This window comes from Crinia signifera, chromosome 7 (assembly GCF_055691185.1).
Source record: "Crinia signifera chromosome 7, ASM5569118v1, whole genome shotgun sequence".
In the NCBI taxonomy this organism is placed as follows: Eukaryota; Metazoa; Chordata; class Amphibia; order Anura; family Myobatrachidae; genus Crinia; species Crinia signifera.
In genome coordinates, this window is record NC_139223.1 from 79744750 (window position 1) to 79760890 (window position 16141).

The 16141-nt window shown below is 43.7% G+C and overlaps 1 protein-coding gene across 6 annotated transcripts in view; it reads right to left on the reverse strand.

Moving 5' to 3' along the window:
• Positions 1-1148: 1148 nt before the first annotated feature.
• The window catches only part of LITAFD (LITAF domain containing), a 39331-nt gene continuing 24338 nt past the window's right edge, over positions 1149-16141 (reverse strand). For 4 of the 6 annotated variants that reach the window (XM_083153371.1, XM_083153370.1, XM_083153372.1 and 1 more), the window contains exons 2-5: positions 15286-15404; positions 13142-13198; positions 4095-4254; positions 1149-1367 (exon numbers count right to left, since the gene is read on the reverse strand). In XM_083153371.1, the coding sequence (XP_083009497.1) occupies positions 1259-1367; positions 4095-4254; positions 13142-13198; positions 15286-15391 (432 nt within the window). In that variant the 5' untranslated portion in view covers positions 15392-15404 and the 3' untranslated portion in view covers positions 1149-1258. Of the gene's footprint in view, positions 1368-4094; positions 4255-13141; positions 13199-15285; positions 15470-15683; positions 15793-16141 lie in introns of those variants that run through there. The other 2 variants (XM_083153375.1, XM_083153374.1) reach the window with 2 other exon arrangements.

Here is a 16141-nt window from a genome sequence, read left to right on the forward strand (position 1 = left end):
TGTTGTGAAACTACAAATCCCAGCATGCCTTGCCACAGTTTTAACATTCCCTTAAAGCAAAACTGTGGCAAGACATGCTGGGATTTGTAGTTTCACAACATCTGGAGGGCCACAGTTTGAAGACCCATGTCTTACACTATGCACAATCAGACGTATGAAGACATAATATATAGTTAAATGCTTGGGGTAACTACACCAGGTTGTACATTGCATATTCCCATCTACACAAATCAAACAATGAATTGGGTGTATATACCATATGATGATCATTGCAAGTGGATTAACAAAAAATGTGACGCCCACCACTAGACAGGTGCAGACACCTCCCCTCCATCCATTGCGAGGTCTGTAGCTGTTGGCATCTGAAGATTTACTTCCTGCTACCATTAAAAATGTCTCTCTCAAAATGTTATTAAGGATGCTAGATGCCATTTTGTGAGAGACATTTTAAGTAGATCTGCAGGTCCCAACAGTGGTACAGAAATAGCCCCTGCAGACCCCCACACTTACCAAGCCCCTTCAAGCCTCTGCGAGGTCTGCATTGCAATGATTTATGGATCACATAATTGACCAGTATCTTGTGTAGTGTGTACCCAGCTTTAGAATTCCACCCAAACTAATATTATCAGCAATTCTTTAGTCATATTATCAAATGTGCTGAGATGCATCTTTGTACCTCTAGAAATTGTTTGCAAAAGTTTTACACAAAACCAAAATATTGGAATCCTAGGCCATTACCCAATCAGGATTGATACTGTGTAATACATTTGCATACCCGCAATGGCTATATGATTAGCAATAACATCTATAGAGTAACACCCCCAATGGATCCAGGGGAATAGACAGACTTGCAAGGCCATGGTAATGAACAGGGGAATGGCCTTAAAAAAAAAAGAGGGGGGGGGGCTTGTAATAGTCTTCAAATGAAACTACATATTCTATACTAATCTCATATCACTTGATGAGGACATACAGTAATACAGAATTTGACAAAATAATTCAACATACTTTCTTTATAAAAATGAAATGATTTGAAAATGATAAATTTAATATGTACAATGAGGCACATCATTTTAAAGTACAATACAAAAGTTATGAAGCATAGGATCAGTAAACAATCTCACAAATTCTTTGGAAAGGAAAATAAAAAATATAAACTAATAACAGTGTTCAAACTTGATCTTATTGTGCAAACAGTAGGAAAGAAATTGTAATTTTTCTGTTGCTGGACATTGCATTCCATGGTAGGAAATCCTCTTCATAGCCTTTTGTATTTAGACAGATGATGATTGCAATTTGGGCAGTAATGGTCAACATCCTTACAGCTGTCCACACAGAAGGGAATGAGGCAGCAACCCAACCAGCAACTTCAAAGGGAAAGATATTTCACCAGTTAAAAGATGAATAAAATAAAATGTAACCAGACCATGCAGTCTGTACTGTGAGGTTTTATTTGTATTGTACATTATTCTTGTGGCACTACATGGCAAACACAGGATTTTTAGAGGGGAGTTTCCAAATGTAATCCAAAAACTCACACTCTGCAGCGCATTGGAGTAAGTACGGGAGTCTGGGGGAGTAGTAAAACCCCTGAAAATTGGTCTTTTTTTATAAACTAGATACTGTATGGAGTACAGTATTAATATGTAACAGTACAGATTATCTACATTTAAATAAAATAAGGGGTCAGGAAAAGGTTAAACATATAAGAAATAAATACACAAACATAATAGATCCAGTACTGCACTTTCTAAACTCACAATCTCCCACTTCATGGTAAGGCTCCTGTCTTCCTCCTGGCAGTTATTCTCTGGTCCATTGTGATGTTTGAGGGCTCAGATCAACACATACAGTATATGTGGTAGAAAAAGGTGGTACACTAGGCGTGTGCAGCAGCTCTGCTCTGTCCCTTACACTGTGTGATGTGGTGGCACATCATGCAGTGTAAAGCTTGTGTGGACCTTCCAACCCTGTCGACCTATTTCATGTGTCAACCTAAGAAATGTCGACTTTCTGTGGTTAACCCAATGCATGTCAACCTAATATGTGTCGACCCTATGACCCATACCCTTCATGGCACCACCTAAGCTGTGGCCTAATTAGCCTTTTGGTTAATAAGGCACTGTGGGTGGGATGTATTAAAATACATTGCTGCGCCACTGCAGCGATGCTGGCGCATATGTATTATTATATGTGACTAGCATCACAATGTGACGGAGGCCCAGTGCCGTCTTTCCCATTGGGCACGATGGGCAGTTGCCCGGGGGCCCTAGGACCTAGGGGCCCCCGGCCCAGCCCAATGGGAAAGATGGTGGCCGGGGTCCGGGAATCCGCTCACCCTCGCTGGGGGATCCGGGCAGGGGGATCAGGGCGGTGGCGGCAGAGGCGTAGCGAGGGCGGTGCCGGTGGAGCACCAGCTCCGGGCGATGGAAGCTATCCTGGCGCCGGAGCCGTCCCAGCACCGCCAGCTCGCCCGCTCCATCTCCCCCGCTAGCTCCCACCGCGGCTCGCTGTGTGCGGGAGACGTGATGCTATTTAAAATTCACGTCTCCCTCTGGACCGCCAGCCAATAGGCGCTTGCGGTCCAGCAACTGGTGGCTGCTGGACCGCGAGCGCCTATTGGCTAGCGCGGTCCAGCGGGATATGTGAATCTTAAATAGCAGGCGCAGCAGCACACACTAGTGCACTGTTACAGCGGGGACTGGGAGCGCCTGGGCAGCGGACAGCTGGGGGGTCCCCACTGTCAGATGTCGCGCGCAGGGGCGATCCGCGGCACTGCTCCCCTCTCGTGACAGCCATCACAGCCGCCGCAGCTAACATCATCATCCCGCCCACCCGGCTCCAAATGTGCTGGTAAGTTGTGGCCATCAGAAGGGGGACCATGCTCGAGCTCCAGTATAACAAACCTAAAAGAGGTCCAGACTCACCACCCTGGTGTTGGATGGTATGGGTATGTTGGGGACAGTGAAAGAGTAGGGTGTGTAATTGGGAGTGGTGTAGAGGAATAGGGAGTGAATGTGGCACAAACAGGGGGACTAGGGTGTATATGTGAGTAAAGCTTTATAGGGGGTCTGTGGGTAGAACAGGGTTTTGTGGTGGGGATAGAGGGTTATGGGGTGTATGTTGGGGGACAGGGTGTTTGTGGTGGGGATAGAGGGACGTGGCAATGAGGTCTCTCCTCTTATATGGAATCAGTATGGGAATTCTGTAAGGGGCAGTAATATGGGCAATGTTTAAGGGGCACTACGAGGGGAATTATGTGTAAGGGACATTACGCCGGAAGCTGACTGGCTGCCGCACGGAGCCAGAGAGGTGAGGGTTGGGGAGGTGACTGTGGGCTCCTGGGCAAACTAATTTGGGGTGGGGGGGGGTCCAGTGAACTAGGTTGCCCAGGGGCCCTTCCTAATGTTAAGACGGCCCTGCGGAGGCCCCCCGCGATACCTGTGATGTGGTGTCTCCGTCACCTCCCTGGGCTTCAGCGGCTGTCTCCGGTGCCGCCTCCACCCCCTGCACCCGGAAGGTACTCCAGCTGTGACATGCTGCTAGGGGAAGGAGGAGTTTGATAAAGGACGGGACTTAGAGTAGGGTCGGCTTCTGCGGCGGGTGGCGATTAGAAGCCCATAGGCTTCTATAGGGTATCGTCACCCTAAGGTCTTAGTACATTTGAAAATTCAGTTAAACACCAGAAAACAGGGGGTTTACCGCATTTTTCCCTTAGTACATCCCGCTCCTAATGTCATTCTACACAAGGCTTATTTCTACTTCATTAGAGAAGTAAATAGGGAATGTTTAATTCTCAAAGGCAGAAAAACATGGACGCATCCTCATACTTTACATTGATATTTGTTAGTGGATATAACGCCCAACTCAGCATTAGGCCCATTTTGTCTGCCGCTTTAGTCTGCGCTTTTTAGCCATGTATTGAAGCCTTCAAGCAAGTGATTACTATGCATTTTTGGCTATTTGATCCGCCACACCATACACGGTGACGGCAGTACACCATACACTATCTTATTATAGAAATAAAGTTTAGCTTTTTATAAACTACAAGGGCTAAATTACTGGTTGTAATGTGAACAGAGTTTGATGCTTACCCAAAAAGTAGCAGGATGCCGAAGATAAGCCAAGTTAGGAGGCCAGAGTTATACTCGACTCGTGTCACTATGTTCTGGCGACACACTGGGCAGGTGCATGATACTGGCGTGTCAGTGAATTGTGCATTCAGCACCACTGTTGTTGTAGGAGCTAAAATCACTGTAGAGTAAAACATGAAACAAAACCAAAAAAAGCCTGAAACATTGGATTCTTATACATGAAAATGCCCCAAAACAGTAACTACAAGAAGCACATTGTAACAAATATATGCTGGCTACATTATTCTTGCACTTTGATTTGTAATGTATTTTAATACAATCAGTTAATCATTTCATTTAGAACATCAAAAAAAAAAAAAAAGTGTAAGAAGAACCAGAACATATGTACGATTAAATGCACATACTTATGTATGATAAAAGGATCTTGAGATATATATATATATATATATATATATATATATATATATATATATAAGTCCAGGGGTCCAGCACAACCACAGCAAGGGGTTCCCGGTCGGGTGCCCACATAAAATGGGGATGCAGCAAACAGAACAATGTAGCACTCCAGACCTCTCAGCAAATAGTTTAAAATTTAACTTTTAATTTGCAACGTTTCAATGTTCAATGCCCGTGCGGCATTGTCATCAGGCTATATATATATATATATATATATATATATATATATATATATATATATATATATATATATATACATACATACACGCACACAGGTTGAGTATCCCGTATCCGTTAACCGAATTATTCCAAAAACCATACATTCCAGAAAGTGGTAAAAAAAATTTGGGGGATAAAAACTTACTGGGGACATCTGTAACAGCACTACTGAGGACATGATATGTAACTGGCACTATATATAAGCAAGAAAATGATTGCTTGGCATTCAAATTCAGTGCCTGAGATTGGTGTGCATTTCATGTGGTTGATGTGTTTATACTAGAGATGAGCGGGTCCGGATTCCCGAGATCCGACAGATCCGAATATCGGGGATCCGGGCCAAATCCGAGCCAGCTCGGGAGTTCCCGCCTGAATTCCGGACCAATAACAAGGCCGAACGTCATCATCGCGCTGTCAGATTCTCGCGGGAGCGGGATCTTATAAAAGACGCACGTGCGCCCCGCCATCTTCACTCCAATCTTGGAGAGGGAAGAGGGTGGTTGGGAAGCTCCGTGTGCTCCGTGCTGTGCTCTGTGCCATGTGCTCCGTGACCTGACCTGTGCCCTCACTGCCCTGTGCTGTGCTCCGTGCCATGTGCTCCGTGCTGTGCTCCGTGACCTGCCCTCACTGCCCGGTGCTGTGATCCGTGCTGTGCTGTGCTCCGTGACCTGCCCTCACTGCCCTGTGTTGTAGACTTGAGAGTCAGTGACTGTTTATAGGCCTGAGCCCTGTAGTGTGATTTAACAAACTAGGTGCTGCAGTGCTCACACGCAGGGGCTGCAGTGTCCACTGTCCAGGGGCTGTCCTGTGGCCCATGCCCTGTTGTGATTTATTTAGCCCTAAGCCCTGTGTTGTGATTTATTTAGCCCTGAACCCTGTGTTTTTTTTGTGATTTAACTAACTAACTCAGTGCTCACACGCAGGGGCTGCAGTGCTGCTGAGTAGTACACTGTGTACAGGGGCAGCATTAATACAAGGGGCTGTGTCCAGTGTGACGGCCTATATCTTATCCATTGTCCAGTGACACAAGTCACTCACGACATATATCCTGTCACTGTGTCCTGTCCTGTGTGACGACTGACGACATATCCTGTGTCCAGTGTGAGGACATATATCCTGTGTCCAGTGTGACGACATATATCCTGTGTCCAGCGTGACATATATCCATTGTCCAGCGTGACATATATCCATTGTCCAGTGTGACAACATATATCCTTTGTCCACTGTGACGACATATATCCTGTGTCCAGTGTGACGACATATATCCTGTGTCCAGTGTGACGACATATATCCAGTGGCCAGTGTGACGACATATCCAGTGGCCAGTGTGACGACATATATCCAGTGGCCAGTGTGACGACAATATATCCTGTGTCCAGTGTCACGTCACAACATATATCCTGTGTCCAGTGTGACATGTAATGTGTGCCGGCATATATCCTGTGTCCAGCGTGACATATATCCTGTGTCCAGTGTGACAACATATATCCTGTGTCCAGTGTGACGACATATATCCTGTGTCCAGTGTGACGACATATATCCTGTGTCCAGTGTGACGACAAATATCCTGTGTCCAGTGTGACGACATATATCCTGTGTCCAGTGTGACGACATATATCCTGTGTCCAGCGTGACATATATCCTGTGTCCAGTGTGACGACATATATTCAGTGGCCAGTGTGACGACAATATATCCTGTGTCCAGTGTCACAAGTCACAACATATATCCTGTGTCCAGTGTGACATGTAATGTGTGCCGGCATATATCCTGTGTCCAGTGTGACGACATATATCCAGTGTCCAGTGTGACGACATATATCCAGTCTCCAGTGTGACGACATATATCCAGTCTCCAGTGTGACGACATATATCCAGTCTCCAGTGTGACGACATATATCCAGTCTCCAGTGTGACGACATATATCCAGTCTCCAGTGTGACGACATATATCCAGTCTCCAGTGTGACGACATATATCCAGTCTCCAGTGTGACGACATATATCCAGTCTCCAGTGTGACGACATATATCCAGTCTCCAGTGTGACGACATATATCCAGTCTCCAGTGTGACGACATATATCCAGTCTCCAGTGTGACGACATATATCCAGTCTCCAGTGTGACGACATATATCCTGTGGCCAGTGTGATGACATATATCCAGTCTCCAGTGTGACGACATATATCCTGTGTCCAGTGTGACGACATATATCCAGTGGCCAGTGTGACGACAATATATCCTGTGTCCAGTGTCACAAGTCACAACATATATCTTGTGTCCAGTGTGACGACATATATCCAGTGGCCAGTGTGACGACATATATCCAGTCTCCAGTGTGACGACATATATCCAGTCTCCAGTGTGACGACATATATCCAGTCTCCAGTGTGACGACATATATCCTGTGTCCAGTGTGACGACATATATCCAGTGGCCAGTGTGACGACAATATATCCTGTGTCCAGTGTCACAAGTCACAACATATATCCTGTGTCCAGTGTGACATGTAATGTGTGCCGGCATATATCCTGTGTCCAGCGTGACATATATCCAGTGTCCAGTGTGACGACATATATCCAGTGTCCAGTGTGATGACATATATCCAGTGTCCAGTGTGACGACATATATCCTGTGTCCAGTGTGACGACATATATCCTGTGTCCAGTGTGACGACATATATCCTGTGTCCAGTGTGACGACATATATCCTGTGTCCAGTGTGACGACATATATCCTGTGTCCAGTGTGACGACATATATCCATTGTCCAGTGTCCAGAGGCTGTGTCCAGTGTGACGGCTGTGTCCATTGTCCAGGGGCTGTGTCCAGTGTGACAGCTGTGTCCAGTGTACAGGAGCGGTGTCCAGTGGCTGTGTCCATTGTCCAGGGGCTGTGTCCAGGGTGACATGCTGTGTCCAGTGTCCAGGGGCAGTGTCCAGTGTCCAAGGGGCTGTGTCCAGTGTGACAGGCTGTGTCCAGTTTAAAGTAAGAAAAATAGATAAAAGTAATAAATAAAATAAAAACACATTTTTGGAGGATGATGGAGGAGGAAATAGTGGGAGTGCTGAAGCTGCTACCACCAGTAATGACAAGGCCGATACCTCTTTGTATTTGCTGTTTGGAGCATTTCTCTTTTTTTTTGGGATAGTTTATTAAACTGCCACCCTGTCTGCCCCTGCAGTGCCGCTCTGCCAGGTTGGAAGTGTAAGGTCCACATGTATGTGATGCCGACTGCTGTCGCTTAGCTTAGTCATCCAGCTACCTCGGTATACCCTTTTGGCCCAACTACAGTAAATGAAAACAATTTTGTAAGCTGTGAAGTGATCAAAATTGACTAGAAATAAGTGGAAACTAATGTTATTGAGGTCAATAATACTTTAGGGGCAAAAACAGGCCCAAATTCTGTTATTTTAGCCATTTTTAGCATTTTTTCATAAAAATCCAGATCCAAAACCAAAACCAAAACCCACAAGGGTGGTTTTGCCAAAACCAATCCAGATCCAAAACACGAAGGGAGATCCAGATCCAAAACCAAAACCCGAAAAAGTGGCCGCCGCACATCTCTAGTTTATACAGCATAAATGCAAGATACGTGATTGAAATATTAAAATATTCCGAAATACTGAATAATCCGTTATCCAAAATTCTGCTGGTCCCGAGCATTTTGGATAAGGCATACTCAATAGATAGATAGATAGATAGATAGATAGATAGATAAGGTAAGCACAGAGTGAGAGGGGGGGGGGGGTTTCCCTATGGGCAATTATAAAGGGAGAGGGATGTCAGTCGCACAAGACAGAAATGTTTTTAGAGGACCCCCTTATTTAATACAATAGTAAAGAAAATAAATAAGTGTGAGATCGCTGAGCTCTCACACTGATATTTTCTTTACCATTGTATTTACTGATTATGTGTTCGCAAATGGCTTATACCCTACAGCCCTTGTAAGGGCATTTGATTTGGGATTATATGGTGGGGCATTAACCCCTAATATCCAGCCCCATTGCACCTGTGCAGCACTGTGCATACTCCTAAAACACGGTTAGCTGATGGGGAGCTGTAGGTTCAAAGGCTGACTGTAATCCCCACGTGCGGGCCCGCAGTGGGTGATTAATTGCCATAGCAAGTGTTTGCCCAGATAGACTGACTTATAATATATATCCCACTAGTACTCCTTTCACACTGCAGCTCTTAACCTGTATATTGCCAATTTTTTAGCCTTTTAAAATGGTCAGAGCTGCAGTGTTAAAGTGCCAGTGTGCATTTACCGGTTACAAATAACCGGTATTTGCAAACGGGTAAAAAGCAGAGTCCTACACGGCTCTGAACCGGTATATAGGACTCAGGCAGTAGCTACGAGAGCGCATATGTAATGAATGGCTCATTCATATGCACTGCACTCATTACATATGCACATATGTAATGAGCCGCTCATTACATATGCACTGTGCTCTCATAGCTACTGTCTGTCCTCCTTTTACACTGTAAACCTGTGCGTTGTGAAAGAGGTTTAAAACGGTAATATACCGTTTTAAATACCGTTTCAAAATACCGGGTCTCAAACGTTTAGGCAATGTGAAAGCAGCATAAGAGAACCCTACACAGGGAATATATTTATGCCACTAAGCCAATCTGGGGTTACATTGCCGGTGATATACTGAGCAATGTAATGTGATCCAGCACTCATGCAAAAATTCAGCCTGTGTAATTAGGGTAATACTGTGATAGACACCGCATTTAATGAGATGCGAAAATTTGACTTTTGCAATCTTTTCGTAAAAAACAGCTGAAATCACACTTTCCCGAATTCGCATATTTAATGAGATGAGAAAAACGGCAAAAAAAATTGCAGATTTTGCTGCAAAATCTCACTTTCTGAAAGTGCGATTTTTATTCACGCCGGAACTCGCATCCAGATGTTTTCCCTTTGAAAAGTACACAATTTATATTTAATGATATGCAAATTTGGGAAAAGGTGTCTAAAAATCGCCAAACATTTAGACCAGGTTCTGATATGCGAATTTGCCAGAACCCTGCACAGATCTGTGTTAAAGTGTTTGTTTGTTTTTTTTAAACAGCGTGGGGTCCCCCCTCCTGAGCATAACCAGCCCCGGACCTGTCCCCCGTATTTTCGGAACCAGGTCCGGCCCAATGAGCTCGGGGTATATATATATATATATATATATACCCTGTTTCCCTGATAATAAGACCTACCCTAATAATAAGCCCTACCCTTATTTCTGGACAACGGTCCAAAATAAGCCCTACCCCGAAAATAAGCCCTAGCTTAATCCCCATTTTGCCCAGTCCCTGTGCTAAACTCCCAGCTCCGCTAAACCCCCCCACCCACCCGCATGAAATGGATGCTGCTGCTACGGTAGCAGCCCTGGTACCGCTGAAGCCTCTGCTGGCATCAGCGGTCCCAGGGATGCATTGTGCATGTGACGTCACTGCGCACCTCAAGGACTGAGTGGCGTCTGTTCAAAGACGGGAGCGGAGTGACAGAGCGGCGGCGGAGGAAAGGCTGAGTGACTGAAAAATGCAGAAGGAAAGGAAAGCGGCAGTTGTGCTTAAAGTATAAGGTGATTGAGGGGCATGATGTAGCTAAAAGAAGGACTGAGGAGCTAAAATAAGCCCTACCCCAAAAATAAGCCCTTTGGTGTTTTTGGACTGAAAAAAAAAAATAAGACAGTGTCTTATTATCGGGGAAACACGGTATATATATATATATATATATATATACACACATACATACACACACACACAGATTTTCCTAATGTAATCCAACAGGACTCCAGGAAAAACCCGCACCAGTCATATAGAATCCAGGATATTTTGCTTTAAAATGGCATATTTATTCAGCCCAAGCTCGCATCAAACAGAGCATTTTAGAAAGCATATTAGACACCCAACAGGCAGATACATGCAAGATACATTACAGGTCTCCTCGGCGGCCGTTTTGGTGCTAAACAGCACCTTTCTCTCTGTAAGACCCCTCTTGAGAAAGGTGCTGTTTAGCACCAAAACGGCCGCTGAGGAGACCTGTAATGTATCTTGCATGTATCTGCCTGTTGGGTGTCTAATATGCTTTCTAAAATGCTCTGTTTGATGCGAGCTTGGGCTGAATAAATATGCCATTTTAAAGCAAAATATCCTGGATTCTATATGACTGGTGCGGGTTTTTCCTGGAATCCTGTTGGATTACATTAGGAAAATCTACCTCTGTATAACTACCCCCCAGCACAGTCCATAATATACCTGTCAGTGGGTGCGATTGCTCTTTAGAAAAAAAAAAAAGAAAATGCCGGGTGCCCTCATGCAGGAACAGACAACATGGGAAATATAGCAACAACAAGTCAGAGAGTGCCGCTATAGCAACAACAAGTCAGAGAGTGCCATGAGAATATATATATATATATATATATATATATATATATATATATATATATATATATATATATATATATATATATATATATATATATATATATATATATATATATATATATATATATATATATATATATATATATATATATATATATATACATATACATACACACACACACCCCACCTCAAATTCGCACATTTTCATGCCTAAAATTTGCACATTTTCATGATTAAAAAAATCGCCCATTAGCGCACTTTTCTTTCCGGAATACACACCTCATTAAATATGCAAATTTGCGGCAAAAAATGCGATTGAATAAAGTGCGGTAATGGGCGATTTTGAAAGTGAGTGAAAAACGCATTCTATTAAATGTCACCCCGCATGTCAAACACAATAGAGTCTAGGTAATACACATCTTTTGAAATAAGTGTATTTGAGAGTGCTGTCTGTCTGCCACCTTCATTTAAAATATTTGTATTTTCCTACTTTGTTTGTCTTGTGTCATTTTAAAATATTTCACAGTTTTTATCATTGTTCAATAAAAGTTACATTTTACATATGATTAGGTGCACCCGAAATATGGGACATTCTTCTTTGTATTCTTTTTCCCTATGTGCAGCCTGACACATAAAATCAGAACTATACACACACACACACACACACACACACACACTATGTGGGGTTATTGTGGTTCACACGCAAATTAACTCTCTAAATCAGGCATGTCCAACGTTGGCCCTCCAGATGTTGTGAAACTACACATCCCAGCATGCTTTGCCACAGTTTTGCTATTAGAGAATGCTAAAACTATTGCAAAGCATGCTGGGATGTGTAGTTTCAAAACATCTGGAGGGCCAACGTTGGACATGCCTGCTCTAAATGGACAAAACCATGTGCATTGCAGGTGGGGCAGATGTAACATGTGCAGTGAGAGTGTTAGATTTGGGTGAGTTATTTTGTTTCTGTGCAGGGTAAATACTGTCTGCTTTATTTTTACACTGCAATATAGATCTCACTTTGAAGTACACCCCCCACCCAAATCTAACTCTCTGCACATGATACATCTGCCCCTCCCTGAATGCACATGGTTTTGTCCATGATTAGAGAGTGAATTTGCCTTTGCAAGTGAACCAGAATAACCACCTATATGAAATGTATCGAGTGTGGTTATGACTAAAAATTGTGGAACTTTCATTGCCACATTAATATATTGTAGAGATCAAAGGTTAAAGCTCAGCCTGAAATTGCTGCAGTTTTATTGTTTGACAACCAAGGCAATTGCATAGTTATGTTGTGAGAAATGTGAGCGTATGTTTACCAAAGGAAGATGTTTTTGCGTTTATGTTTATTTATGTTTTTTTTTTTATTAAAGCTAATAGCTTATTGTCTTTTTCTGTTACTATGATTTTAGTGCATATTGACACCTTTCAGTCAATCCTTACGCTTGTGGTACATATGCCCCCCCCCCCCGAAATATTAACCCCCTCCTTACCCGTCCCCATTGCCGCCGGCGCTTCTGCCTCTAACCCGACACGCAGATCTGTGTCGGGTGACGGCGGTCCCCGGCTCCGGCTGCAGTGCTAATATAATAACAGACACTCGGAAAATGGCGGCCCCCATACAGCATTATGGGGGCAGCCATTTTCCGAGTGTCTCTTATTATATTTGCACTGCAGCCGGAGCCGGGGACCGCCCGTCACACGACACAGATCTGCGTGTCGGGTTAGAGGCAGCGGCGGCAATGGGGTAAGGAGGGCAGGAGTCGGGAGCCAGGACCAGGTGGTAACTATCGTCCCGCAGACCCCCCAGGCGCCCACACCTGCCTAGCACCTCCCCGCCACCGCGGGGGCTGCGGGACTATAGTTACTCCACTGTACATATGCGCACAACTTTTCCTAGATCTCACATTACTATGAAGGGCATAGATCATATTGAAAAGGAAGTATCACATTAAGTAATGACTGTACTTAATTATTGTTCTATACCTGTTGGCTGTGGTGGGGAGCCTCCATATGGTGGAGGGGGTGGATAAACGCCATCACCTGCACACAGAAAACAAACATGAGTAAGTTTTAATAGTGTACAGTATATTTACCAAAACCTCATACCGACTTAGCCTACATTTTAAGCTATACATACGAATATATTCCTCTACCCTAAATGAGAATTATAGGTCCTCAAATTTGGACTAGACAGTTGCTGTCAAGGTGCCCATACACTTATACCCCTTTCGCATCACATCTCGAACCCGGGATGCAGTGTGAAAGCACCAAAGCTTATAACCTGGCAAAATCTACCCAGGTCATAAGAAGGGTTAAACCCAATTTGACCTCTGTATAAATGGGTGACCCGGGTTAAATCTGAAAGCGCCAGACCTGGGATCACGAGAAGACTTACATCGGCCCCAAATAGGTGCTTCGGGTATGGGCTACGGTAAGTAGGTTGACCCAATTAAGGTTGACATGCATTGGGTCGACCACTGAAGGTTAACAGGTCTTAAGGTGCCCATACACGTACCAATTACCCGGTACTTTTTGTGCTAAAATAGCATCGTTGTGCATGGGATGCAATGCTATTTTAGCACAAAAAGTACCGGGTAATTGGTACGTGTATGGGCACCTATAGGTTGACACAAGCATTAGGTCGATAGTCAGAAGATAGACATAAGTTTTTTCCAAATTTTGAGCCGACAGGGGATATTTCATGCTCTACCATCCACTACGGTGTGGTGGGAGAATAAAATAGTGCCTGAGCAATGCGAGGGAACACAGTACACTTCCTGGGGTAGCCAACCCTAGTCCTCGAGAGCTACCAACAGTGCATGTTTTGCAGGTCTCCTCACATAATCACAAGTGAGCTAATTAGCTCCATCTGTGTATCTTTTAAAATGTGTCAGTGATTAAGGAGTGCAGCTGTGCAGCAGCTAGGTTGTCTGGAAAATGTGAACTGTTGGTAGCTCTCGAGGGCTAGGGTTGGCTACCACTGACTTAGACGGTGTCAATGTCAACATTCGGGATAAAACCCGAAAAACTCATGTTCACCTTCCCATTGTCGACCTAATGCTTGTTTCGACCCTCCAACCTGTTGACTTTCAGTGGTCGACCTAGACCAGTGGTAGCCAACCCTACCCCTCGAGAGCTACCAACAGTTCACATTTTCCAGACAACCTAGCTGCTGCACAGCTGCACTCATTAATCAATGACACATTTTAAAAGATACACAGATGGAGCTAATTAGCTCACTTGTGATTCTGTGAGGAGACCTGCAAAACATGCACTGTTGGTAGCTCTCGAGGACTAGGGTTGGCTACCCCAGACCTAGATTGTCCCAGTTTAAAAATAGAATATCCTTTCTAGTTTCCAAAATTAAACCCCCCAAAAAATGTTTTACCTTTTTTTCACTGCTGCCAGAGCAAATGAAATTATATATATATATATATATATATATATATATATATATATATATATATATATAAATGTTCGATGGATGGCCGGCACTCCAAATGTCAGGATAGTAGGGTCGGGTGCCCTCCCAGGGGGAGAGAGAAAGTCTCTGTCCAATATAGCGATGCTGCACGGGTGGCACTCCAGGAGTAACGACAGGTAGACAGGTGTCAGGTGACCAACGTTTTAAATGTTATATTAACATTTTTCATCAGGGTGTTAATATAACATTTGAAACGTTGGTCACCTGACACCTGTCTACCTGTCGTTACTCCTGGAGTGCCACCCGTGCAGCATCGCTATATATATATATATATATATATATATATATATATATATATATATATATATATATATTTTGAATTCCACAAAGTTCATAGTAGGAAACGTGCATAAACAAAGCACCTGGTGTGCCTGGCCCATGAAGCGGATTATGCCTCAGCAAGATTCATAAACAAAAAAAAAAAAAGTTTTAATCCCTGCGATAAGAAAGCAAATAATCAGGTTTAACGCTGTTGCTAAGAGATTGGTAATTAAGAGACTATGCCAGCAAATAACTTTTTGACAGGGTTTAAAACTTTTTTTCTGGATAAGAACCTTTTAAATGTTATTGCACTACCAGCCAACATCTCAAAACTCTTATTAATAGATAAATAACACACAAAATAATATATTATAATTCCAACCTTGTGGTGGGTAAAATCCACCTGGCTGTGGGTAGGATCCTGGTTGTGGGTAGGATCCTGGTTGTGGGTAAGCTGGGTAGCCCTTGTCTGGTTCTGGCTGATACATGATTAATATTCACCTGTAGTGGGGGAAAAAAAAAAAAACTTCAAAGAAGGTCTTGAAAAGCCATCAAAAGTAATATACCTACACCAGTGGTAGCCAACCCTAGCCCTCGAGAGCTACCAACAGTTCACATTTTCCAGACAACCTAGCTGCTGCACAGCTGCACTCATTAATCACTGACACATTTTAAAAGATACACAGATGGAGCTAATTAGCTCACTTGTGATTCTGTGAGGAAACCTGTAAAACATGCACTGTTGGTAGCTCTCGAGGACTAGGGTTGGCTACCCCAGACCTACACCAATGAAATCCGTGTGAAATACCAGGATTACAAAGATATTGCAGAGCACACTTTTAGGTGGTTTCCAGTTGCCTATAAACCCAAAATCACATTTGTCTATGGCTAGGGTTACCACCTTACCCCTTTATTTCCGGACACATATTAATTACACAGGTTCTGTGGCTGGCTGACTTCAAGACTCCATTTCACCTGATTTTAAACTTCCACAGAACCTGTGTAATTAATATGTGTCCGGAATTAAAGGGGAAAGGTGGTAACCCTATCTATGGCACAGGTTCTCAAAGTCAGTCCTCAGGACCCCACACAGTGCATGTTTTGCAGGTCTCCTCACAGAATCAAATGAAATAATTAGCGCCACCTGTGGATCTTTTAAAATGTGTCAGTCAGTAATGAGTGCACCTGTTGGGTTACCTGGAAACCATGAACTGTGCTGGGTCCTGAGGATCGAGTTT